The sequence below is a fragment of the Zophobas morio genome, unplaced genomic scaffold, assembly GCF_036711695.1.
Source record: "Zophobas morio isolate AGI-343-1 ecotype UQ-CSIRO unplaced genomic scaffold, CSIRO_AGI_Zmor_V1 ptg000022l, whole genome shotgun sequence".
Taxonomy (NCBI): domain Eukaryota; kingdom Metazoa; phylum Arthropoda; class Insecta; order Coleoptera; family Tenebrionidae; genus Zophobas; species Zophobas morio.
Window position 1 is genome coordinate 7207857 of NW_026972127.1, and position 26882 is coordinate 7234738.

General features: G+C 41.4%; 3 protein-coding genes, 1 long non-coding RNA gene and 2 pseudogenes across 6 annotated transcripts; 2 read left to right on the forward strand and 4 right to left on the reverse strand.

Moving 5' to 3' along the window:
* Window positions 1-33: 33 nt before the first annotated feature.
* Window positions 34-1551, reverse strand: LOC135133569 (putative ankyrin repeat protein RF_0381). Its single transcript, XM_064062021.1, has 3 exons — window positions 1473-1551; window positions 118-1418; window positions 34-43 (listed from the first exon to the last, which is right to left on the reverse strand). Exons 2-3 carry the CDS (start codon window positions 1389-1391, stop codon window positions 34-36), a joined length of 1284 nt encoding a protein of 427 aa, XP_063918091.1. The 5' UTR covers window positions 1392-1418; window positions 1473-1551.
* A 1615-nt stretch (window positions 1552-3166) lies between these two features.
* Window positions 3167-9666, forward strand: LOC135133570 (transcription initiation factor TFIID subunit 6-like; annotated as a pseudogene).
* LOC135133868 (ATP-binding cassette sub-family C member 4-like) lies at window positions 9638-14215 on the reverse strand. The gene is made up of 11 exons (XM_064062397.1): window positions 14011-14215; window positions 13717-13962; window positions 13406-13607; window positions 11962-13350; window positions 11353-11910; window positions 11155-11305; window positions 10999-11105; window positions 10830-10953; window positions 10600-10776; window positions 10006-10540; window positions 9638-9956 (listed from the first exon to the last, which is right to left on the reverse strand). Exons 1-11 carry the CDS (start codon window positions 14082-14084, stop codon window positions 9689-9691), a joined length of 3831 nt encoding a protein of 1276 aa, XP_063918467.1. The 5' UTR covers window positions 14085-14215; the 3' UTR covers window positions 9638-9688.
* A 58-nt stretch (window positions 14216-14273) lies between these two features.
* On the reverse strand, window positions 14274-21140 carry LOC135133571 (ATP-binding cassette subfamily C member 4-like; annotated as a pseudogene).
* Window positions 21141-21998: 858 nt separating this feature from the next.
* On the reverse strand, window positions 21999-22647 carry LOC135133671 (uncharacterized). The gene is made up of 2 exons (XR_010281196.1): window positions 22556-22647; window positions 21999-22485 (listed from the first exon to the last, which is right to left on the reverse strand). It is a non-coding gene; the product is annotated as an uncharacterized LOC135133671 (long non-coding RNA).
* A 606-nt stretch (window positions 22648-23253) lies between these two features.
* LOC135133670 (protein CutA homolog) lies at window positions 23254-24065 on the forward strand. 3 transcript variants are annotated; one of them, XM_064062142.1, is made up of 2 exons: window positions 23254-23345; window positions 23576-24065. In XM_064062142.1, exons 1-2 carry the CDS (start codon window positions 23302-23304, stop codon window positions 23961-23963), a joined length of 432 nt encoding a protein of 143 aa, XP_063918212.1. In that variant the 5' UTR covers window positions 23254-23301; the 3' UTR covers window positions 23964-24065. The 3 variants fall into 3 exon arrangements, with proteins under 3 accessions (XP_063918212.1, XP_063918213.1, XP_063918214.1); XM_064062143.1 differs by having other exon boundaries at window positions 23315-23406; XM_064062144.1 differs by lacking the exon at window positions 23254-23345 and adding an exon at window positions 23443-23528.
* Window positions 24066-26882: the final 2817 nt, after the last annotated feature.

Sequence of the window (26882 nt, forward strand, 5' to 3'; positions counted from 1 at the left end):
TAGTCTACCAAAATTTTTACAAGTTTAATATTTTTATTGGTAACTGCAACATGCAAACATGTGTTTCTAGTGGTTTGAACTATCTGATTCACATCGGCGTTATGACGTAAAAGATACTCGACAATTTCATTTCTGTTGTTGTGTACCGCATAATTTAAAGGAAATCTTTGAGTTGGAGGAAAAACAAAATTAACATCTGCGCCTTTCTCAACGAGGCATTTGACGACATTCAAATGCCCTTTTGAGCACGCAAAATGCAAGGGCATATAGCTTCCTTGCGTCGTTTGGTTAATATCGGCACCATTGTCGACCAGGAAGCGTACAAGCTCACATTTTCTGTGTTTTGCTGCTTCCAGAAGTAACGTGTTGCCGTTTAAAATGCGATCGTTTATATTAATTCCTCTCGCGATTAAAGTTTTGACCACATCAATGTTTCCTTTCCTGATTACTTTTGCGAGAAGTCTGCTGTTCCAATGACTTGGGTTACTTGAGAAACGGTGAATTTTCTCGCTTATTTCATTTTTAACACCACCTGAATTAGAATCAATCTTGCTTGACAAAAACTGGACTAAGTCTGTTTTTTTATGTGCTTTTGCAAAAGCTAGAGATGTCATAATATGTTCCCTTCCTAGCACGAATTTACCGATTTTCATTTGCCCCTCTTTTGCAGCTATGTGCATATCAGCTTCATGGTCAACAAGACATTTAACAACATCTAAGTGCCCTGCTTTACATGCTGCATACAAAGCAGTAACGTTATGTTGTACAGGCATATTAACCAAGGCACCCTTTTCAATTAGATACCTCACAATATCTAAATATCCCTTTTCTGCAGCTGTATGTAAAGGGGTACCAGTTACGGTACCAGCGTTGACATTAATATTGTATCCGTCTACTAGATACTTTACCAAATTTAAATTGCCACCATGTACAGCGTTCTGCAATAATTTACCTCCCTCCTCTCTTTTATCCACATTAATGCCAAGCTGATCAAGATACATAAAAGTATCTTCATGTCCTCCTCTTAAAGCTGCACTTACAACATCCTGACCAGCGTGTGACGTAGTCGTAACGTCTGCGTTGTTTTCAACGAGATACCGCACCACATCTACATGACCATTGTATACTGCAACCCATAAAGGAGACTGGCCATCTGTATTTGTGATATTTATAGCAGCCCCTTTATTTACTAAATATTTAACGAGGTCCAGATACCCATTTTCGGACGATATGAACAGAGCAGTTTTCTCAAGCACTGCAGACACTGTATCAATATTTACCCCCTGTCGCTCAATAAGGTCCTGAACTTTCTCAAGATTTCCCTCTTCCGCTGCACGATGAAGATGATCGTAGTGGTCTTCAAAGGCTTGATCGTTGTTTCTTCGAGCCATTTCAAGGAATGGTGTTTTAGTTCTCACCTGTCATTGCGTAGTTATTAATTTTGAAAATAAAATTGATCACATTGTACTAACCTCAAAATGACTGGCTGGCCGTCAAAATTTTTCTTTTTTGTTATATTTAAAATAAATAAGTCCTAATTCATGAAAAAAGAGTTTTTTAAAAGCATCGGAATCCTTCTTTGATTAAAAGAAAAATAATTTCCATTCAAAACGCGAGAATTTAAGGAAACGTCAAAGTCACGTTGTGCGTTGGCAACATGATCCATAGCATGGTCATAGAATAGATAGGTCGGTACATCTTAGTAAGTGTGTTTCAAATTATCTACATTAGGGACTTATTAGGAGTATTTGGGCTAAAATTAGGTCACCACAGATGTTCTTGTTTTGAAGGGATGTTGTGCCCCCATATAGAGACACTAGAGAATCGTTGTTTAAGGAAGCATTTTCAACATATGTAATATGTGTTGCCTACATAATAGAGTCTGTATCACAGCATAGATAACAATCAGTAGAGACAGCTCGTGTCGGCGCCTTTGTTCTTTCTGACCCGAATTTTAAGCCGTCATGGGTGGTCGTTGCCTAAACTATTCCTAGATGTCGCCACCCAATTTAAAAATATCACTTCATTTACAATTTCAAAAATTGATTCGTGTACGCAATTTATTGCAAACTGTCTAGTTTGCTCAAATCGTATAATCGTGAATCGCAATAAGAAAAAAGAAAAGTCCATATTTAATTTATAAACACGATGATTTGTTACAGTTTTTATTTTATTCATAACCACCGTTGTTGTTCGTTTGCGACGACTTTTTAAACAAAAAATGTGTTATGTTTACTATCTTTTCCAAGAATTCCAAACACGAGGGAGAGAATAAGGCGCACAACAGGGATCCGGTATGAAAATTCATCGGACAAAGATTTTACCTTTTATTGTGAAAATTTCATTTTTATACTATTTGTACAATTCTACCGGAAAATCAGTCTTAAACTAGCAAAACTGGCAAAAATATTGTAAAAAAACTGCCAAATTTCAAATATTTTAGACGTCAGTTGGGCGCCCTCAGTCGGTCATAATGCGAACGACCACCCACGAAAACGGGTCACGAAAAACGGCGAGCCGTCTCTACTGATTGATATCTATGCTGTGGTCTGTATCTGATTGTTCTGTCAACTTCGTACTCCGCATAGAAAACACTACAATAGAAGCTAATGTGGTATAGGCTGCGCTTGTACCTTTCATTACGTATTTTTTTACCCACTCACCAGGGGTCGCATGAAAAGAAACCTGTAAACGCTGCTTCGCGCGGATTTTCAAAATTTTAGAATTCACATCCCTGCACACGACACTACTTTCCCCTAACACCCCCACACCACCAAAGAAACACCACAGTTTTATTCATAGAATACCCTCCCTTAGAACACGGTCTCTAATACTTGCGTTTTGTTCACTAAGAGCGCCTCTAGCACCAGGCTTAGGAACTAAAAGCGGCGCAAAATTTGAAAGTGAATTCTGCTGGTGAATTTTTTTATAAAGTGAAGGGGAAAACATTGTTTGTGAATTTTTATATGCTAGTTTTATTTTTATCGTGTTGCTAAGTGCATTTTGTAGCTGTTGCGTTGTGTAGTGTACAAAAAAATGTAAGTATACAAATGTTTTCACTTTATGTTCATTGTTTATAGCATTATTATAACAAATTTTTGTAGAAAAAAGAATGGAAGCACAAAAAACGCACAAAACTTGTGCAATTTATAAATGTGGGAACAGGATGGCCCCTATATTTAGGTTTCCACATCCGAAACGGGGTCTAGATAGGTTTATGGCATGGGTTAAAGCCTCCAATAACCCAAAATTCGAGGGTTTAACAAATGACCAAATTTATCGGAGAGGGTACATTTGCTACCAACATTTTCGGGCTGAAGATTATGTGCAAGGTACACAAAGGCTGCATCAATCTGCGGTACCAACGATTTTGTCTCCTCGAGGTAAAAACAAATTGAAAGTGAGGGTATTCTTTGAGGAATGTGGAAACGGTGCAGATCAAGCAGTTAGCGACACACGAATTGTCTGTGGAACAACAATTGTATTATAAAGAAATCACTGAAGCTTGTGTTGGTTCTGATGAAGCGAGGAGAGCTGTAAGGCGAAAAACGTTTTTAGGGACTGTGTTGGCTAACGGTGTTTTGTAGGAGGCACTACAGAGTTTGGCTTCGGATCCAGGCTTACATGAAATGCTGCCAAGAATGTGTACTTTCATTATCGAAGGGGTTAGAGTCAATGTCGTTCAGAATAATCTGGCCCTTCTCATTTATTTAATGCGGATGGTGAAAGCCTTGTTGGATAATCAGTCGCTGTATCTCGAAAAATATGTATATTTTACTTTTGTTTTAGTACTTATTTGCTAATTCATTTTTACTGCAGTTACATGAACTGATTCTATCAGTAACCACTTGCATCGTTTCCAAACAACTGTGTATGCGTCCAGAACTCGATAATCACTGGGCGCTTCGCGATTTCGCGTCACGGCTCATGTCACAAATCTGCAAAAATTTCAACACCAGCACAACAACATTCAGACTAGGATCACCAGAATGTTTACAAATGCACTAAATCAAGGCGATAAAGTTCCTCTCTCTTCACTTTACGGTGCTCTGGAAGGTTTATCAGAGTTGGGAGCGGAAGTTATCAGGATTTTTGTTTTACCGAAATTGAAGTTGATAGGCGCTAGAATTGAGACACACCTTCAAGGTTCTATTACTTCAAACATTGAAAAAATTGCATCGGAACACATTAAACAGTTATTGATTAAAGTAGTGGCGCCGGTTTTAAAAAATATCAAGAACTCGCCAGACTATGTTGAAGAATATAAACAAGAGTATGGATATTTAGGACCTGCATTACATGCTGCTGTTTTAAAAGCGCGTACGCAGCCGACGCCGTCGACGACGGCGGCTTGTAATATTTCAACTTCTTTAACTAACGTTAGTGCCACTATTACGAGGACTGTCGGTCAGCCGTCTCAAATACTACAACAGGTAAGTGTAACAATAAAACTAGCTCTTTGTATTACTGACAACCTCAGAAACTACAAATTAATTGTAACACTAGACAATTTTATCGCAGCTTCATAAATAGAAGCGTTTGAGTTACATGATCTTATAACACGTGGTTTATTCCGTAAAAACTTTATTCAACAAAACATAGTATATACACTGCATAGACATAGACTGGTTACACGAGTCCTTAAAAATGGTCACTCCGCGGACGAACAGTCCTGATAACTCGTACACTCGCGAACACCCGGAGCGTTTTTCCACGGCCGGACCTGCGGGACCCCTCGGATACGCCGCTGATACTCAAGCCGACTTACTACTCGATTTGGACCTCCAAGACCCCTCGGACGCAAGGTGATACGCAAATGAGCTGTGAAGTTCGCAGATGGAAAAACTTGCCGAATCTGGCCGCTCGGGTCCTATGTAAAGGCGGCTAGAAATGCGTCGCGTGGGAGTGAAAGGGCGCACCGCCCTCTGGTAAGGGAGCGAGCGAGTACCGGGGTGCTGCGGCAGGGTAGTGGTGGTGCGTGGGCGTGACAGAGGGCGCTAGGGGTACTGATCGCGCTACAGTCTCCCCCTCAGGACCATAGGGTGCGTCCCCGCCTATTGGTCCTGCTGGATCTTTCTGGGGCGGCCTCGTCGTCGCATACCCGTCCAATAGTATCTTCGCTTGATCCGATAGTATGTTCTTTCGACGCCATAGTGGCCGGCGGTGGGTGAGTCGTGGTACTCGGCCAGTACTCGGGGTCGTTCGTGTTTGGGGACTACTAGCTGAGCCTCCTCACTCTCTCCATCTTGAGAGTATCGGTAAAGAACCCCTTGGTTGAGTAGGTAGCCGCGAGAGGTCCACTGCTGGGAAATCTCGGCTTGGGCGTGGACCAGGTCGTCCATAATCTTCCTAATTTCTTCGTCCTTGCGCTGCTCGCTTCGTAGTTCGTTGGCTTTACGTGTGGGGAGGTCCACTTCTACGGAGTCGATGGCCACCTCGGGTAGGTGGGGTCGTGACAACATGTCTGCTACTACGTTGGCCTTACCGGGCGTATATTCGATGGTCAGGTGGTACGGCTGCAGCTGCAGTGCCCACCTCGCTAGACGTCCGGTCGGTGTCTTTAATGTCATCAGCCATCGGAGGGGCTGATGGTCGGTGATGACCACGGTTGAGGATTCTTCTAGATACCCACGGAATCTTCGCACGGCCCAGACAATGGCGAGGGCTTCGCGCTCCGTGGTGGTGTAATTCTGCTCGTGGTTCGTGAGCAGGCGGCTTGCGTACTCGATCGGGCGCTCCTCCGGGCCCTCCCCCTGGAGTAGAGCCGCTCCTAGGGCGTAAGCGCTTGCGTCCGTGCGCAAGACAAACGGTTCTTCGGGGTTGGCTTGTCGCAGGATGGGGGCGTCGGCCAATCGCTGCTTCAGTTCCTCGAACGCTTCTTGGTGGGCGGAGTTCCATTGCCATGTGGCATCTTTCTTTAGGAGGGAGCAGAGGGGTTTAGCGACCGTGGCGAAGGCGGTGATGAATCGCCTGAACCATGAACACGTTTGGATGAAGGATTGCAGTTGTTTGACGTTTCGGGGCGCCGACATCTGCGTAACTGCGTGTACCTTATTGGGGTCCGCTGCGATTCCGGCGGGAGACAAGACGTGCCCTAGATATCGTACCTCGTGACATCCAAATTGGCATTTCTCTCGGTTGACCCGGAGTTTGAACGTGCGGAGCCTTTCGAAGACCTCCCTCAGGTGCTCCAGGTGGCTTTCTTCGTCAGCGGAGATGACGATTAGGTCGTCCAAGTAGGCCAACAGCGTAAGGTTAGGTAACCCAGACTTGAACCGGTCCATGAGGCGCTGGAACGACGCTGGAGCGTTCCGTAAGCCGAAGGGCAGTCGCCGGAAGCGAAACAACCCGAAGGGGCAGATAAAAGCTGTCTTGTCCCGGTCCTCTGGTCGCATTTGGATCTGCCAGTATCCGGCCTGGAGGTCAAGGGTGCTCATGCAACCAATGGGGCCGACGGAGTGCAGGAGATCGTCTAGCCTCGGCAGTGGGTAGGCGTCTGGGCGAGTGACGGCGTTCAGCTTCCGATAGTCGACGCACGGTCGCACGGAGCCGTCTTTCTTAGGGATGAGGACGATGGGGGCTGCCCAAGGGCTATCGCATTCCTCTATTACTTGAGCCTGGATCATCTTCTCCACTTCCTCCTTGAGCAATTGCTTTTTCGTGGCGTTCAGCTGATAAGGAGGCACCGCGATCGGGGCGTGGTCGCCTGTGTCGATGCGATGCTCGGCGTATGGGGTAGGCGGGCCGTGCGCCTCAAAAGCGTCGGCGAAGTCATCCACCAAGTCGTCAAACTTCGCGCGGGTCGGTTCGGTGAACCCGGTGCCTTCGTTGGCTTGCAGGTGCAGAGATGTTATGAACAGTCGCCGGGGCCCGTCGGGGAAGAGGCCCATTTCGTATTCGTCCATTTCGCCCGTCGTCATCGCGGTCTCCGCGTCTTCCCACATGTGTTCCGTCGCGTACGGAGCCTGATACGTGGTCCATATGCCGTGGGGGGTTACCAGTCCCTTGGAGGTATCGCGTTTCGGCGGTGCTGGTGGCGGGGGCCCGTAGCCTTCTTCGATGTCTCCCGCTTCCATGGGTTCCGATTGTGTGATTCGAACTTCTTTTATGGTCGTGGGAACTCCTTTTCTGGCGGGCGCCTCGGCTCCGTCGACGTCGACGAACGGGTAGGTCCGCGTGATGTCGCCGCCAAAATAGAACCGTCGTCTCGCCAAGTCGGGGATGATTCTCGCGTCCTCTATGAAGTCCGCGCCCAGCAGGGTGCGGGTGTTGCAAGAGTCGGACAACACGATGAAGGTGGTTTCTACGTGTCGTCCTTGTACGCCTACCTTGGTCGTGACGGCCGGCACCTGCAGGTGCTTGCTCGTGCCGTCTGCAAGGGTGGCGATCACGTTTTCCGTCCTTGCTTTGTGTCCCGTTTTTATCAGGTGGCGGTACAATGTAGCGCTGGCCACGCTATTGCACGCGGCCGTATCGAGGTAGCCGGTGCCTTCTTCTCCGGCGATTTTTATGTGGATTGCCGGGCGGGACCGTGGTTGGATCGTGCCGGACCTCAGCGCACAGAATGCCATGTTGCGTGCGGGTTGGCTGGCGTCGGTCGTGTTACAGGTGGGGCAATTTCTTCTAAACACCCCCGGGGCGTTGCAATCGTAACAACGCACTGGCTCAGCGGGCGTCCGGGTTGCCGGTCCGGGAGCTGGGGCAGGTCCTCGTGGTCTCCGGCGGCAAGCGGTTGTGTCGTGGCCAAAAGCTCTGCAGACGTCACAGCGGAGTCTGGGGCCGCGACTTCGGTTTTCGTCTGCTTTGGGGCCCTTACCATTTGGTTTCGCGTGCGAGTTTTTCCCTTCTCGCTCGCTCTCTTCGACGGCGCGGGCCTTGTGGAGGAGATCTGCGAAGGTGTCCACTTCCGTACGGGCGATGCGGTCTCTAAGTCTACGTCGCAGCAGTCCGTAGAGGATATCCATCTGCCACTGTTCGTCCAGCTGCCGGGACATCCGCGACAGCCGTTCGCGTTGGCGCGTGATGTACGCGTCGGTGGAGACCTCGTCCCCCTGAGGTTCGTTGAATATCTCCTTGAACAGGCGGTGGTTCGGGGCTCTCGGGGCGAAGGCGTCCCTGATTAGTTGGACTGCGGCTGGCCATGTGTTGACGGAATTCCTTACTCCGTTCCACCACGTCAGCGCTTCCTCGCGTAGCAGGATCGGTAGAGTTTCTAGGGCGTCTTCGTCACTAATTTTCTCCAACCTCTTGTACAGGCTCGCGGTTGTAATAAATTCCTCTACACTCGAGGCGTTGCGGGAGCCGTTGAACCGGGCCGGGCAATGGCTGAAGTGTCTCGTCCCTGAAGATGGGTGCAGATCGGCTTCTCGGGGCCTCGCGACATCCCTGATGCCGTTTATCAGTTCGTTGAATTGTTCTGCGGACATTTGAATCGTCATCCCGATGTTGGTTCGCGGACTTCTTCGCGTCGGAATCTTCGTTTTTCGCGAAATTGTGGTCGGTTTCGGGCCGCTTCGTTGGGCGTCACTTTTTATAACAGACGCCTTCTTCGTGCCACTAAGTTGGGCGCCACTTTTTATAACACGTGGTTTATTCCGTAAAAACTTTATTCAACAAAACATAGTATATACACTGCATAGACATAGACTGGTTACACGAGTCCTTAAAAATGGTCACTCCGCGGACGAACAGTCCTGATAACTCGTACACTCGCGAACACCCGGAGCGTTTTTCCACGGCCGGACCTGCGGGACCCCTCGGATACGCCGCTGATACTCAAGCCGACTTACTACTCGATTTGGACCTCCAAGACCCCTCGGACGCAAGGTGATACGCAAATGAGCTGTGAAGTTCGCAGATGGAAAAACTTGCCGAATCTGGCCGCTCGGGTCCTATGTAAAGGCGGCTAGAAATGCGTCGCGTGGGAGTGAAAGGGCGCACCGCCCTCTGGTAAGGGAGCGAGCGAGTACCGGGGTGCTGCGGCAGGGTAGTGGTGGTGCGTGGGCGTGACAGAGGGCGCTAGGGGTACTGATCGCGCTACAATCTTACATTAATTTGACATTAATTTTCGCCAAACCGCAAACAACGTAACCCGCTTCGAGTGCGCTATAAAATTTTACGACACAAACTTTGACGAAAATTGATCGATAAACTTAATTTATGAAAATATGGAACGTTTTCGCCGTTACTAATGGAGAAAAATGTCGTTGATGTTAATTTAGCACCCGCAACTCGTGCAGAACACCGCCGGTCCCCAGCGAACCATCATGATGAACCAGACCGGGAGAGTAACCAACCAAATTAACAACCAAAAAATTCTCTTTGTGACGCAACGGCCACCAACGCCCGGATGTCAGCCGTCACCGCAACCTCAACAAAACACCGTTGTCAAGTTCGTGTCAAATACGAACACGCTGAACCAACAGAAAATGGTAACCACCCAGAAACTGGGAATCACGCACGCCGCACAGGCGGGCCAATCTCCCATTTCCGTCGTCTCGAAAAGTAGATACCAACAAGCTCCCACGAAAAAACCCGAGCAAATGCAACCGCCCACGAGTATTGACGATTTATCTCATTTAGTGTAAGAGTAGATGTAGTGCAATTATTTTAATTTTTTATTATTTAAATAACGGATTTAATAGAGATGTTTTTTACTGCCTTAAATAGTTAGATGAGTATGAGAAGTTTAGTGCGTTCGCCTTTCGAGGAAGGCTTCCAGCGCGAGTTCCTCCAACCAAGTGCTGGTTTCCAGCCCGGTTTCTAAAACCATCTTGTAAAAGGTACTTTCGGGCTTCTGCAGCAACAAGTACGGGTGATCGTATTCAACGATTTCGCCGTTTTCCATCACCATTACCCTGTCGGAGTCGATGACGGTGTGTAATCTGTGAGCCACGGTTAGAACTGTGCACGAATCGAATTTTTTGCGGATCATCCTCTGTATGAGAGCGTCAGTCCTAGAATCGTCAATTAATTTTCAAATTAATGGCGTCTGTCAAAACTCACTTATCGTCGGTGTTGGCCGTTGCCTCGTCCATTACCAGTATTTTGTTGTTCCTGAGCATGGCCCTCGCCAGACACACCAACTGCCTTTGGCCCACGCTGAAGTTCGACCCGTTGCGAGCGACAGGTGCGTCCAAACAAGACACGATATTTTTCAACTCCACTTCCTCGAGCACGTTCCATATTTGTCTGTCGCTGTATTCTCCGAAGGGGTCGATATTTTGACGCACGGTTGACGAAAACAGAATTGGCTCTTGAGGGATGATGGACAAGCACCGACGCAGATCGCGCACACCTAGCGTCTGAGTGTTAACGCCGTCTATGTAAATGGTACCAGAGGGTTCCGTTAGTCGGAACAGGGCGGCTATTAGAGACGATTTCCCGGCTCCCGTTCTTCCCACGATCCCGATTTTTTCGCCGGCCTGGATTTCGATGTTCAGGTTTTTGAGAACGGGCGGTTTTGTGGGTGAGTATTGAAGGGATAGGCGATCGACGAGGATGAAGCCATGCGCGGGCCAGTTTGAAGGTGGAGCATTTTCTAGAAATGGTAATAATGAGACGAAGACTGTAAGGACTCGGGAGCGGAAAAATACAAACCTGGAGGGGTTAATAGTGGTCCCTCTTTCTCGATTTCGTTGTACTGAAGAATTCGTTCGACGGAGGTTAACTGATTGACAACTTCTGCGCTTTGTCGTACACCGTATTGTAGCATCCCAGTGAGAACCAAGGATTGTGAAATGGCCAAACCCACCAAACTGCCACTAATCTGACCATCTAAAAAAAAAACAAAAACAGGAATTCTAAAATTTTAATTTTGAAAAGCCTACAGTGATTGAGGATAATAAAGCTAAAGGAAGTGCAAGCAATAAACACAAGACACACCAAATCCAACCATAATCCAAACGACGAGGTTGTGGTTATCAGCAAAAACCAAGCAGACGTGTGCACATCCTGCAATCTAAATTTAAAAAAAAATCAAGCATCAGCAACAATCACCTGATAGTGATCGAACTCCTTTCGTAACTTGTCTTGTGCATTGAAAGCCCTAATTGTCACGATTCCTTGCATAGATGAATTGAGATGCGAAAAAACCGGTGATTTGGCTGCAAATGAAACATCACTTAAAGCCCTCTTTTATTATCTGCCGCGTACTTATTCCTTCCAAGTGCTTGATGCGCTTAGTCACCGTAACAAACCATGACCGAATTTTCATGAACGTAAAACCCAAGATGATTATTACAGGAATCATGTAATAATTCGAGACAATTACCATAACCAAGATTCCACACATGACCAATATAATCTGAAAAGTCGACGCTGACACATCTAATCGAGTTTGATTAAACTTACCTGAATGGCTTCTAGTAGCGTTCGTGGCAATATTTCATCGACCGCTCCCATGTCTTTAGAAAATCGGTTTAGAATTCTGCCTGCTGGATTAGTGGTAAAGAAACTCATGTGGGCCGTTAAAAGATTGTTGACCATTTGGGTGTGTAAGTTTTTCGATATGATCATGGTCAGTTTAAAGAAGAGAGACGAACGCACAAATGTGATGATGATGGTGAAGAGAATTAATCCCGAGTAAATATAAACGGCCGTAAATTTGTCAATGGTTATTCCGTCTAAAGGAATTTTTCTACTAACGTTTGTCCTTTCACTGGACCCAGTTTTATTCCTTGAAAAATTCTGACTTCTTAGAGTCTCCTGTTGCGTCCAAAAAGTCACCCAATAGTCAGTGGCGCTACAAAAAATTTGACACAGAAGCAACGTCACGATCACTAAAAGAGTTAAGCAAAGACTCCTAGAGGCCGTTATGTATTGGCGTAAGGATAAAGTCCCCTCGGTCATCCCATTCTCTTCCTCGTCACCGAAGTCACTCTTAATCTGACTCGAATCTTGAAAAGAATTCTACAAAAAAAACTATTTTTGTATATGTACCGTTTTGCTCTTACTACTTACATCACTCAACATAACCACTTCTTCTACGTCGTCCACTTTCTCATCATCCTCGAAACTTTCCCTCGTAAAATATAAATCGCTCTTCGCCAGCTCTCTGTACGACCCTTTCACCTCCACCTTCCCCTTGTTAATCAAGACGATGACGTCGGCTTTCTTCAAGTACTGCCTTTGATGAGTTACCAAAATCCTCGTCTTCCCGTGCAAGTACTTGACTAAGCATTCCTCGAACAAGTGTTTACTCACGTGACTATCGACAGCCGATAAGGGATCGTCCAAAAGGTACACCTCTGCGTCCCTGTACACAGCTCGTGCTAAGTTAATCCGAGCCCTTTGTCCGCCACTCAACGAGGCCCCTCTTTCACCCACCAGCGTCTTATCTGCTAGCGGAAACTGACGAAAGTCCCTTCGCAAAGCGCAAACTTTTACAACCTTTTGATACAATTTCCTATCGTATTTGTTCCCGAAGAGTATGTTCTCACGGATGGTGGATGCAAACAGCCACGGTTCTTGCGGCGCAAAAGATACAGCACCTTGAATCTTGACACACCCGTGTAGAGATTTAAGCTCGTTTAGAAGCAGATGTAGTAAAGAAGTTTTACCGCCACCTACAGGTCCAACTACTGCACATAAAGAGCCTTTTTTGATGTGACACGTGATGTTGTTAAGAACCGAGGAGTGTACGTCGGTTAGAGACACCCCGACGCTGCTATCGAGTTTGATGGTAGACGTCTCGACCTCCTCCGTCATCAAGAATTGCTCAATTCTTTGAATAGCCACCAGAGTTTCGGCCCCGAAGCTTATAGATAGCGGAAAAAAGACCGACATTGTTAACTGAAGCAAGTTGAAGAAATTGGAAATCGAGAAGACTTGTTCCGCTAGAAGCACGTTTCCGGTGAAGACGTACATTGTTAGAGTTAGAAAGAGCGCAGTTCGTTCCACGAATACGATGAAGCTTAGATAAATCCCGCGCAAGTATGAGGCAATCGTGAGGGCTTCCATTTCGTGGGATCTTGCTACGTTGACGAGGTTCTGGAAAGCTTTTTCCCAGGCGTACATTTTAATGACTTGTATTCCTGAGATGATTTCACTCATTAGTGTCACTCTATGGTCGCACTTCTCGGCTACTTTAACACGAAAGGTTGATGTGAGTTTCCCCAAGTATCCTTGTACAGGGAGGGAAAGGAGTGCGATGGCGGCGACACCAACGAAAGCGCAGGCACCGACTTGCATCCAACAAAGCAAAGTGATGACAGAAACTTGAAAAGGTAGAATCCACAAGTAGTGGAGTGCTAGAACCACCAGGTCGAAACGGGTGACGTCGTTGGACAGTAAATTTATTATTTGTCCAGTAGAAGTGTGGTTTAAGGATTGTCTGGTTAATTTCAGCGTCTATGAAAAGAGAAAGTGAAGACACGATTAATGCCTGTACTTACTCTATACTCACTTTGCGGTAAATGACGGCAGAAATCGCCACTCGTACCCTCATTCCGATGGCGGCTTGACCAAAAACTGCGTGGTGCATCGTGAATATGATTAAAAGTGTCACGCCGACCAAAGCTGTGGTGGCAAAGTACATGGCGTTGCGTTCATTCGTACTTTTCTCAAAAAGTGTTATTAAGTACGCTAATATCACTGGTTGTAAAGATCTGCGAATGTATTTTATTAACTTTTTCTCCTTATTTGAAACAGCCGCTGCTGATTTGGCATAAATCGCCTTAAAGAAAATAGAGTCATTAATACAATAAAAGGTTGTACCTGAGTATGACATGCTGAACGAAGAGGACGCCCCCATAAACCATATAGTCCCAAAAGAACGTTGCCACAATAGCTCTGACCAGTTTCGGTTGCTTGTTCTTCATTTTAGCCCTTGTGACTTCTTTCGTCCAATTTTGTTCAAGCTTATCCGCCAGTTGTTGCGAACAGTCCGAATCGAACGTTTTGTATAAGTCAGGCACTTCCAAATTGTTTTTCAAAATTTTGCGATACATTTTAATTATCCATCTGAAAACCCACTTTGGAAGAACAGTTTTGCAAAACAAGTGTACTCACGCGAAAAATAGTTTCGATAGCAAACTGGCGTCGCTCTTGGGGTTGCGAATTTTCAGACGAACGCCTCTGTCCATCGTGGACAACGATCACCGTCTGCGTCTCTACGTCTTTGTACTTAACTTTGAACTATCTTTGTTAAATATTGATTTGTCCAAATCGTACATACCTAACTGAAGCGCGGTCATTAAAACTCCTTATCTCGACGTTCTGTGTACTCGATTACCTAAATGGGGTGAATGATTTTCATAACAAATCAAATACAGTTAGACTTTACTATTTTCTTTAATTACGCTTGATGTTAGAGTCAACTAACATTACATCAGACTTCACTTTTAATTACATTTACGCTGTAAAATTCTTCTGCGATCTGTTTTAACTGCAAGGCCATCGCAGGCCCCGTTTCCGCCACCATTTTCGAAAAATACCCGTCTTCCTCTTGTAACAAGACATGCGGATGGTTGAACTCGACCATGCGTCCCGCATTCATCACCAGAACTCCGTCGGAATCCATGATGGTGTTGAGGCGATGTGCAATCGTTAAAACGGTACAATTCCGAAACCGTTTTCGGATGGTGTGTTGGATTAAAGAATCGGTTCTAAAAAGTACATTCTAGATTTTGCTAGGAGAAGCAATCTTTACCTTGGATCGACGTTAGCAGTCGCTTCGTCCAAAACTAGAATTTTGTTGTTTCTCAGAGTCGCTCTGGCCAGACATAAGAGCTGCCTCTGGCCTAGACTGAAATTACTGCCGCCTTCGGAGACGATTATGTCGAGATCCCGTACACTCTCTTTCAATTCAACCTGAAATTACGTACTTATACTAATTTTATTTAGTTACAAGTACCTACAGTACAAAATTTGTAAGCAATGAAATTGACGTTACTTGTTCTAATACATCCCACAATTTACGGTCGTCAAACTCCTGAAATGGGTCCAAGTTATAACGCAGAGTGGCCGAAAACAGTACAGGTTCTTGAGGTATGATGGAAATGCACTTTCTTAATTGACCCAAGGGAATCGACTGAGTGTTCACTCCATCTATAAAAATTCCGCCTTCGATGGGAGCCAGGCGGAAGAGGGCGGAAATAAGCGACGACTTCCCAGCTCCCGTTCTACCAACAATACCAATTTTACTGCCAGGAGTTATATCAAAGTTCAAATTTCTCAAAACCGGAGGATCGGACTCTGCATATCTCAGCGAAAGATCTCTAAACTCGACTAAACCTCTACTTGGCCACGATTGTTTCACAGTTTCTATAGCCCTAGCGTTTGCATGCTCATTGTCTAGTCTACTGTACTGCATCACTCTTTCCACACTCGTGAGTTGATTTACCACTTCGGCTGTTTGTCGCATTCCGTATTGCAGCATTCCCGATAGAATCAGCGACTGAGAGATGGCCAACCCGACAAAGCTGCCGCTCACGTAGGAATCTGCAATTATATGCGTTTATTGGTCAGTGGATTGGTGGCGACCAATCACGCCGTCACTTCCCCTTCCACTTACAATACGTGAGGAGTATAAAGCTGAAGATCACGATCGTAATGAAAGTCACGCTCAGCAAGTCCAGCCACAAGCCAAAAGCGACTCTTGTGGATATCGTCAAAAACCAAGCCGACGTGTGCGTGTCCTGGTGCAAATCAAACTCCCTCATCAAAACCTGTTCAGCTTTTGACGCTCTGATTGTTGTGATTCCGTTGAAAGTTGAATTGAGGTGCGAAAAAACGCTAGATTTTGCTAAGACGACAGTTACTTACTTGTTTTTTCAGCAAGAAAATGCTTACTCATGCCTTCCAGATGTTTGACATCTCTAGCGGTGGCCAAGTACCATCCACGAACTTTAAAAAATAAGAACCCGATGATCACTATCGGAACTAACATGTAGTAGTTAGCGATGACGATCATGATCAGAATTCCTGACATCACGAGAAGTATTTGGATGGCGTCGATTAAAACGCGTGGCAGAAATTCATCGGCGGCACCCATATCTTTGGAAAAACGGTTCAGGACTCGACCGCTGGGGTTCGTGTCGAAAAATCGCATTGGAGCTTGCAGAAGCGAGTGGAACATTTATTTGGTTGTGTAAGTTTTTCGAGGCGTTCATCGCCATTTTAAAGAAGGCAAAGGATCGCGACAAGGTGAGAATAATCGCTAGAATTATAACCACCAAGTAGAAGTAGATGAAGACTTCTGATTTGATTAGGCGGATGATTTCGTCGCCGGAAATAAGAGTATCTGTGACCGCGTCCAACCAGTCGTTCGACGAATTGGTGACGGAGATGTTGGAGTTTCTTATTGATTCCTGCTGCGTCCTGCAATCTTGAAGTTTATTTTTGCAGTCTTGATCGAAATTAGTTCATTACCAAAGTGTAAGCCACAAGTCGGCACCGTTACAACAAGCTTGAGCCAAAATCAAAAGAGAAATCAGACCGAATATTTTACAACAGCTTCCAGACGCTTTAATGTAGTCTTTGAACGGGGTGCCATCCGAAGCGCTCATTTCTTCCATATTTTCCACTTTTTCGACTATTTCGCTCTTTTCACTTGCAATACTCTACAACACGAAATATAAATATAGAAGATTTTTGATACTGATACTTGCTTTGTGTGAAACGATCGACGCTGCTCTGTCTCTAACGGCTTTAACTTCCACCTGTTCGCTCTCCTCGTCTTCAGAAACCAACAGTTTAGTAAAATCCACATCGCTGTTGATCAACTCGCTGAAAGTTCCCTGAGCCTCGATCCGCCCCTACAACAACTCGTAAATCACCAGCAATAACAAATACTTTTTTCTACTTCGTTTATGACCACAATATAATCCGCTTGTTTCAAATACTGCAACTGATGAGTCACCAAAATTCTAGTTTTATCTTTTAAGTATCTAAGAACGCATTCTTCAAAGAGGTGTTTACCGACGTGTGTATCAACTGCAGATAAGGGATCGTCCAGTAAGTAAATATCGGCTTGTCTGTAAACAGCCCTCGCTAGGTTGACTCGAGCTCTTTGTCCTCCACTCAAAGAAACCCCTTTTTCGCCCACCACAGTTCTGTCACCTTGAGGAAACTGTTGAAAGTCTTTCTCTAAAGCACATACTTTGACTATCTTTCGGTAAAGAGCCCTGTCGTACTTTTGACCAAACAAGATGTTATTAATAATAATAATAATAATAATAATAATAATAATTTATTACAGCCCAACGAGCAAGCTCATATAGGGCAAAATAGTACATAATAACATTTGAATAATTTCACAATACACAAAAAAAAAAACATACAAGTTATTAGTAAGTAGACGTTCATGCTAATTGTGGTGTATAATTGTAACATAGATTTTTACACGTACAACAAAAAAAACGAAAGTTTTCAACAAATACGTCCAAGTGCGCAGCATTAACGTTATATAACCTAGTCATATTTAGTATAGGGGAATGCAAGTGTTGATTGGTACGTGATACCTGATTAGAAAATACAAGTGGTTGACGATTATTAAGTCTAGGTACACAAAAGTTAATCTGAGAAAGAAGGTTACTGTCCTGAATAATGCCATGTAATAATTTATATAAAAAGGTTAAAGAGAAGTACTTCCGTCGATCTACAAGGGGTATTAAATCGAATTCAGCTAGCAGTAGTTTCTGTGGGTAATTACGGACTGGATATATCCCATGTTTCCTAAAGTATACGTACTTACAAAATCTTCTTTGGATATTTTCTAATGCGGAAATATGTATATTATAATATGGATCCCATACTAACGTACAGTACTCCAAAATAGAGCGAACATAAGCGAAGTACAATAAAAACATGCAATCCGTATTTTTGAAATCTTTTGTAGTGCGTATGACGAAACCTAACATCTTCAGAGCTTTACAGTTAATATTATTAATGTGAGGTACGAACGACAGTCTAGAGTCCATAATGATACCTAAATCTCTATATTCAGTACATCTCTTAATCTCTACTCCTCCAATATTATAATTATATTCTATAACATTAGTTTTCCTGTTATATGACACAATACAGCACTTGTTAATATTTATGTCTAACTTGTGTATTTGACACCAACGAATTATTGCATCAAGAACTTTCTGCAACTTTTCACAATCCTGGAGATTATCAATTATTTTTGCTAATTTAATGTCATCTGCATACAAAAAAATACGACAATCAAAGTTTAGACATTTTACCACATCATTAATATAAATAATGAATAATAAAGGTCCTAAATTGGATCCTTGACAAACACCAGAATGGCATTCATACACTGGTGACCTGTAACCTGAATATTCAACATATTGCTTTTGGCCACTTAATATCGATTTAAAAAGATTAACTAAACTATCGCATAATCCGAAATTATGTAACTTTTTCAATAGAATTGGGTGGTTTACAACATCAAAAGCTTTGGATAGGTCCATGTATACTGTATCTACCTGTTGTGTGCAGTTTAAAGAATCTGAGACAAATTGTGTAAAATTGCATAAATTCGTACATGTTGATTTACCTCGTACAAAACCGTGTTGGTGATCGGTTAACTGCTGTAATATATGGCTATAAACGTTATCAAACAATATGATTTGAAATAACTTTGCAAAGTTTGGAATAATTGCAACAGGTCTGTAGTTTGTTATCTCAAATTTAGAGCCGGATTTGAAGATATTGCGCACGCTTGACGCAAACAACCAAGACTCCTGGGATGCGTACGATATGGTGCCTCCTACATGGATCGACCCCGTTGTTGGCGGTAGTTCCCCTAGGAGCATCTGAAGAATCGAAGATTTACCGGCACCGACGGGTCCCACGATGGCACACAAACTCCCACTCGGCACACACAAACTGAAGTCGCTTATAGTTGTTTTGTCGGAGGTCCAGAAAGCATTAACATTCGTGAAAGTTACGTTTTCATTGGTTCTAAGCTCAACCGCTGATTCCGATTTCTCTTCTAATAAAAGGAACTCACGCAATCTCTGAATTGATATCAAAGATTCGGCACCGAAAGTCACAGCCATGGGAATGCAAATCGCCATTGCCATTTGGAAAACGTTGAAGTACTGTGCAATTGAGAAAACCTTATCTGCTGTTATGGGATTCCCTAATAAGAAAAAACAAGTCACTGTGAGAAAAAGTGTTGCTCGTTCTATGAAAACCATGCAGCTTAAGAATATTCCTTTTAAGTACGATGCCTTTGTTATAGCGTTGATTTCGTTTTTGCGCGCCATTTTGATAATTTGTTCGAATGGTTTTTCCCATGCGTACATCTTGATTATCTGAATTCCAGAAATTACCTCGTTCATTAAACGTACTCTTCGATCTGTTCTTTGGGCTACGGCTAACCGGAAACGCGAGGTGAATTTGGCCAAGTAAGCTGTAACGTACGAAGACTATAGGTATAGGTAGGTGACTTTCAGCAACCGAAATAAAAGTTAACTGCGAGCGCTTGGAACTCGGCCAATCAAAAACTGGTCTTTTGAATTTACTTACCTTGTACCGGTAGAGTCAGGCATAGAATGAAGAGCACCCCCGCCAAAGTGGAAACCCCCATTTCGATCCAAATTAAGTAAGTTACGAGCACAATTTGAAGCGGTGCAATCCACAAGTAGTGCAGAGCTAGGGTAACAAAATCGAATCGATTGACGTCATTTGACAACAAATTAACGACCTGACCAGCAGCAGTTTCCCCTAAAGATTTTTTGCTGAGTCTTAACATCTACAAAAATATATTTTAAACGTGCAGGAGAGAGCTTTTTGCATACTTTTCTGTAAATCAGTGAAGAAACGGAGATGCGTATCCGCATTCCGACTGAGGCTTGTCCACACTCGATGTGATGGATAGAAACTACAAGCAAAATTGACTGAATCATTAGAACCGAACCGTAAATATACATCTGGTTTTGGTCGGTTTCGATGTCGTCGGAAAATAAACTGATGAAGTACGCGAGTACGAAGGGTTGGAATGATCGGATTAACATCATCTGGACGAAGAGACAAATACCGTAGGTCATGTAGTTCCAGAAGAAAGTTTTTATGATGAACGGCAAATTAATTACGGTTCTAAATCATTACGTCGGCAAATCAAAAACAAGTCCATAAAAAATGCAGACAAAAGCAACAAAAGCAGATTTGTGCTGTAACCCCAATTCAGTGTTTACCGACGGTATTTACGACAAATGTAAATACAGTATATTGCTTTCGACATTATTATAATTGTGCCAATAATAGGGTCTTTGTACTTTATTATTCGGCTCATTCATGTGCAACATGTAAATAACCTATCGGCTTAAATATACAAGTTCGGTTTATTCTGTGTTTACTAATGATGCTATTCGGCCTATGACAATGGGATGTAACGAACCGAAACAAGCACTTTTCAACATCAGAAGGTTCTAGGTGGGGAACGTGATTTCATCGAGAAGAATTTTATGTAATAGCAATAGCGAAACTTAATTATCTTTCAGCAACGTTAAGGTTAGTTATGGCCTAGACCTCGACTCTTTGATTATTAGCAAATGTACAGTGAAGCGCAAAAAACCGGATAGGAATAGCTTGGCGCTGTGAAATTGGCTTCCAGATTTCACTATTATGTCAACAAGACTGCATCTTGCAGAAATGAAGTCAAACTTGCTCTAATTCGCTGCCATATATATTCTTGATGATTTTTTTTTGTTGTTTTTCTTATATACCTATAGAATCAAATCTGTCAGATTTTTGTAAATATTGACCTCAAATTAATTGTAAAATTCTTAAGAAATGCACCCCCTAGCAGATTTTCAAAATTTTTGGATTTTCGAAATTAAATGTCTGTATTCTAAGCTATTTTTATATGATAAATTCTGAAATGTTCTCAGTGCTAAACTTTTATCGGTTTGCATGTACTTGTTCAACATTTGATATATACATGCCGGGATAATTTGACTTAAAAAGAAAAAGAAATGGATTGTTAAGATAATCACACTCTTTTCTTTAATTTAATAAGAGAATAAGTTCGACTTTATTCTTGTCTAATGATAAATAGGAAGTACATAATTTGAACATTAGCTATAATTTTATTGAAAACATGTTTTACTTTATTATTATCACCGTTTGACACTACGTATATCTTGTTGCATAACAAAAACCTTCTTGAAAAGAAACACCATTATTTAACTTCATTTATTTTCATAAATAAATTACGTTAAATAATGGTGTTGTTTTGAAGAAACTTTTCTCTCTTATTCTACCGCTACTCTACTTACATACATTAAATTATGTTGATTCACCTTTTATCATTTTCAATACATTTTTGTAGTTGATTACATATTTTGATAACTGTAAGCAATTTTTCTAAGATATATTTTTGATGACGTAATCCAGAAAGACCTTGGCAGTGAGGGTATTCTCATGATACAAGAAAACATTTTCTTGTATCATGGGTATTGACCAGTAAAGTGAATGACGCGCGAAATTTGAACTCAGTTCATAACACGAGACCCGTATTTCAGTTCCCCGTGTAATCCTTATGGGTGAAATCGAGGCGTCACTTTAACGCTTAAATTGTACCATTAAAGTAATTTTCTTATATATCCCACTACCTGTACCATTAAGACTGATATTTTTACTGTTGATCTTGATACCAAACATGAACGGAACCGGTAGTATTTAATAAATATTTAAATTCAACTTTTACCACTACATTTGCCTCGAACGTATGTCGTACAGTGGTTCATACTGCCATTGACTTCCCCCTCCACATAAATGGCTTTGATTTTCAGATGCTACAGATACGGCTGTGAATTTAAAATAATACATAAAGGAGATCTCATATTTGCAAATGTTTTCAATCAATTGCCAAATTTTGATTTAAGAATCATCATCAATCCCAAGCTTTTTTCTTTTCACACATTTTTGCTAGAAAAGGAAAAACTTAGCATTCCTGATTAAACCTTTCATGTACAAGTAAAAATCACTCTCATTTTAGTACGAATTGGGTCTGAAACACCCATTAAAAAAAAAAAATCACAATTTAAAGAACAATTTATTTCAAAACAAAAAAAAAGTATTTTACAATAAAAAATTGCACTTCCTAATGCAAAATCTGATTCACTTTTGGTGAAAAACTGACCCACAAACTGTTTTCTTGATGGGCCATTAAAATAGTCCTCGGACACTAATAGTTCTTCGACACTGTGAAGTAGATTTTCTTCAGATCTTTCTAGTTCAGGGCCCAATAGCAAAAGCAGTGCTTCGCTCCTATCAGTTTGTCCTAAGCTTTCATGAAGTTGTACCTCAACATTAGCTGTTTTTAGGCTGACTTGGGGATTAAAAGAATTTTCAGAGACAACAGCTCGGACCTCAGCTGATTCACTTTTCTTCAGATGTACGTCTCAAGCACGCAAATTATTGGTCCACAATACATTATAACGTCCGTATAGGGCAGGTGTAGCCATATGATGATATACAAATGCACCTCTTGGGGTTTCACATGTTGCCTCTCTTAAGGAATATCTATGCATAATAAAACAAAATACGTCATAATTTTACTTGACACAGAATTTATCAATATACATTAACTTACCATAATCTTCTCGCATTCTAGCTCGAATAAACTCTTCAAGCACATTTAATTCAGTATACCAATTGACTTTCGCTACATTATTTGACTGTAAAGAATTTTCTCCAACAAAAAAAATGGCAATTGCCCCTATTGTTAACACATGTCTTTCTGTCATTATTAATAACAAATACAAAAAAACCAGTCCACAGATACATACAACCTAATGTGAATCAATATCACAGAACTAATATATCATCCAAAAATTGTGATTATGATTGTTTGTTGTGATGAAAATACGAAATCAACTGTCATATTTTGGGGATTTTCACGATCTAAACGTCACTAGTACCGCAAAATATTCGCGTTCTTTTTCTTTCCCAAGTGTTTCTGGATTTTCCGTTTCACTCATGCGCAAGACGTTAGAAACGATGTACGTTACTTCGATGGATAGCGTTGTTTTTAATTTGCAATATATCTTTAACAGAAGCTTTTTATATAGTTAAACCTTTAGTAACAGGAAGATAATTGTACAGTCTTTATCGCTTGTAGCATGAACTAGTTAAGATTTCTACCTATGCGGCGTATTTTGTCTGTAAAATCAAGCTCCCATAAGAAACCCATAGTAGAATTTTTGAATTATGAACTGCCGCGCATTCTAAATTCTAACCTTACTTTACTGGCCAATTCTATGGTACTCCGTCTTAAAATAAAACCACAGCATAAAACGTTCCATTCAATTATTGTAATTATTTTTAAAAAATCGGCGAATGTATTTTGCACAAAGATTGCTATTATCTACTCTAATATTAGCGTAAGTAGTGGTATAATTTGTTTATTTATGCATGGACTTCAATTTTTTTGGGAATGTCACAGTAGGTAACCTAAATTTTACACTAATACCAAAATGTTTTGTCAATTATGAAAATACTCTTACTTCAAAGTCCCCATTTAAATACATTAGTCACTAAATTTTTATACATAAAATATTTACAAGGTTAGGTCATTTCAGTTTGTTCTTTTTACATTTTGAATATTTTTTAGAACTAGAAGATTCTCAACGCTAGCTCAAAATATGTCAGAAATACCACAAAACAGTGCTTATGTTCCTGGTACTCATTCTGTTGCGTATGTCACAACACCAAATGAAAAAGTTGCCAAAGAAATAGCTCATGGACTAGTCAAACAAAAACTTGCTGCCTGTGTAAATGTTATCCCAAAAATTACTTCAATATATGAGTGGGAGGATAAAATAAATGAAGATTCAGAAGTTCTAATGATGATCAAAACAAGAACGTCAAAAGTTGATGCTTTAACTGAGTATGTTAAATCTAATCATCCTTATTCTGTTTGTGAAGTAATCTCACTACCTATTGAGAAAGGGAATGATGCATATTTGAAGTGGATCGGAGAGATTGTACCTGAGAAGTAGATAACGTTAGTGTTAACATGTGTAATTATTTTCTTTTAGAAAAGTCGAACTATTGATATTGTGTTAAATTGTGTACTGATTAATAAAACCAAGTTACAAATACGATTTTTAAATACGTTCATATATTACATTTCATAATACATTGTCTAGACGGTAAAAAGATATTCAAAATGTGCCTAATCATCCCCACCAACACTGTGATGACGTCACTTCAAAATATTAATTGCCTGGTAAATACATACCATATAAATGTTATACACTTCATTAAAAAATAATTCATTTATTTTGTCAATTTCTAGACTTTATTCGTTACTTTTACAAAATAAAACTTTTCTCTTTTTGGTTTTCCGCCGTGGCCGAGAAACCGCACCCGCCACCGCTTTGACAAAAACGCCCTCGATGTTCATTGTCTTCGTTGAACATTCCACGTACTCAACAGCTCCAAGTTTGTCCTCAGCGTCGCTCAAATCTGACTTCAACCCCACTAAGAAAATAGGGACTTTGGACAATGGCGTCGGGCTTCTCCATGGAACTCAGTTTCGATGTACACCAGAGAGTTCGTGTTGTTTATATCAAAACATGCGGAAATTACGTCAGCAACATTGTACATTAAAATTCTAATTCGTTCGTATTCCTTCGAATGCGAAAGAATCATATGCGTCGTGAGAACTACACTTTGATCGTCTAGTTTAACGTAGGGGTAGTTTTTGGCGAAGGTTTTGCCAACTGTTAATAGAACCGTTTCGTTGTGGAAATTCATAGCGAGAGTAAATGGTCGCGAGTTTAACCAGTAACTTTAATCTTACTTAAACTCAGGTTGACATCTCACAGAGTCGATTGTACTGAATTGTACTAGACGTTTTTCTTAACAAATGAAAAAATTTCAACGTCTGGGAAGAATTCTAGGGTCGAGGTCTTTCTCGGTCCTATATTATTACTTCCCGAGCGTAATCTAAGGAAGTATAGTAGATAATCGAATCCATCGGTTGCTGTTCGACTGTGGCTGAATCAGTAATTTTAGTCAACTGTTTTGAGGCGACGAACTCATTCACATCAAAGCAAATTTCTACATGACATTCTTCCGATGTATAAAAAAGCAGTTCCAAGTGATCATTTATACATCGGAAGAAAGCTTGTTATTATTGCTGGGAGGCCACTTTTTCCCGTTGGTTATATATATGATTCAAATATATTTAATAATATAACCTCGTTAAAACCCCATTACGTAATTCCAAAAACATCTACAAAATGATGAAAAAATAACAATGATTAGTATTGTATTATCACCTTTGGTTTTTACTAATAACATCATCTGTTACGTTTAATGTGTAGTTCAAGTAAGATATTTTTGGACACTTTGATACAACCCCTGTAACTTTTTTATTCTTAAAGATAAACCTACAGTTCTTTGAGTAAATTTGTAACATTTTAAAAGATCTATGTGATGGTAATCACATATTTTTATCATCACTTCCGATAGAACCGGTAGAAACTTTTTTTTTTAATGGAAAGATTGATTTTTTACTACAAAAATCAACAGCAACCAATATTTTAAAATCAATAATAAAAAAGTTATTTAGTAAAATATTTCAAAATTTCTCCATTTAATTCAAAATCTAGTTATTTAAAAAAAAATTGTTGTCATCACATAGATCTTTTAAAATGATAGCAATTTCCTCAAAGAACTGTCTACAAAATTTTTATAGCGAGCTATTTTGACGAAACTGTAAAAATTGCTATATTTCAATTAGCGATTTTGGAAAATCGGTAGGAATTTCCGAACAAACAAAGCCGAAAATGACTTCTGGATATCGAAATTTGCAAGAAAATGTCTTCAACTAATTTTCAGATCTAGTTGAAAAATGGTCGAAAATGTCAAGTGCCAAAATCAGTCTTATCTTATCAAATAATAGCCCCGCCCATCCACCCCCTACTTTCTTGGAAGGTATGTCATTTGCCAAAATCAGTCTTATCTTAGCAAGTACTAGACCACCTCCTCTCATTCTACTACTAATTTTATTTCTGTTCAGCATAAGATCATTCATTTCATTCAGATCGGATAAAATCAGTCACTGAAAATAGGACAGGGTGGGAGGGCGGGGCTAAACGTGTTCTTCTGTCGAGTGGGAGTGACAATAATAGAATCTAGGATGAAAAAATTAAAATTTGTCATACATACTACCTCTAAGAAAAGAAAGATTGGGTGGGCGGGGCTAGTAGCTGCTAAAATAAGATCGATTTTGGCAAATCACATACCCGCTAAGAAAATAGAGAGTAGGTGGGCGGGGCCAGTGCCTGTTAAGATAAGAGTGATTTTGACAAATGACATACCCTCTGAGAGAACCGGAACTTTTTTTTAATGAAACACTAGGTATATTTTTTCATAAATGGAAAGATTGATTTTTTTACTACAAAAAATCAACAGCAACTGATATTTTAAAATCAATAATAAAAAAGTTATTTAGTAAAATATCTTAAAATTTTTCCATTTAATTCAAAATCTAGTTGCTTGAAAAAAAATGTTGCGATCACATAGATCTTTTAAAATCATACCAATTTCCTCGAAGAACCATCTACAAAATTTTTATAGCGGACTATTTTGACAAAACTGTAAACATTGCTCTATTTCAATTAGCGATTTTGGAAAATCGGTAGGAATTTCCGAAGAAACGAAGCCAAAAATGACTTCTGGATATCGAAATCTACCAGAAAATGTCTTCAACTAATTTTCAGATGTGGTTGAAAAAGGGTCGAAAATGTCAGAGGTGCCAAAATCAGTTTCATCTTATCAAAAAGTAGCCCCGCCCACCCACCCCCTACTTTCTTGGAAAGTATGTGATTTACCAAAATCAGTCTCATCTTATCAAGTACTAGACCACCCCCTCTCATTCTACCACTAATTTTATTTCTGTTCAGCAT

What these genes read in the sequence shown, in the direction of transcription:
- LOC135133569 (XM_064062021.1), bottom strand. Translation starts at nt 1,391, where the DNA reads ATGGCTCGAAGAAACAACGATCAAGCCTTTGAAGACCACTACGATCAT.
- LOC135133868 (XM_064062397.1), bottom strand. Translation starts at nt 14,084, where the DNA reads ATGGACAGAGGCGTTCGTCTGAAAATTCGCAACCCCAAGAGCGACGCC. An exon ending in GTTCAGCATGTCATACTCAG is followed by an intron (nt 13,608 to 13,716) that starts GTACAACCTTTT and finishes ATACATTCGCAG; the next exon opens with ATCTTTACAACCAGTGATAT. An exon ending in CAAGCACTTGGAAGGAATAA is followed by an intron (nt 11,106 to 11,154) that starts GTACGCGGCAGA and finishes TTTCATTTGCAG; the next exon opens with CCAAATCACCGGTTTTTTCG.
- LOC135133670 (XM_064062142.1), top strand. Translation starts at nt 23,302, where the DNA reads ATGTATTTTGCACAAAGATTGCTATTATCTACTCTAATATTAGC. An exon ending in TTATCTACTCTAATATTAGC is followed by an intron (nt 23,346 to 23,575) that starts GTAAGTAGTGGT and finishes AATATTTTTTAG; the next exon opens with AACTAGAAGATTCTCAACGC.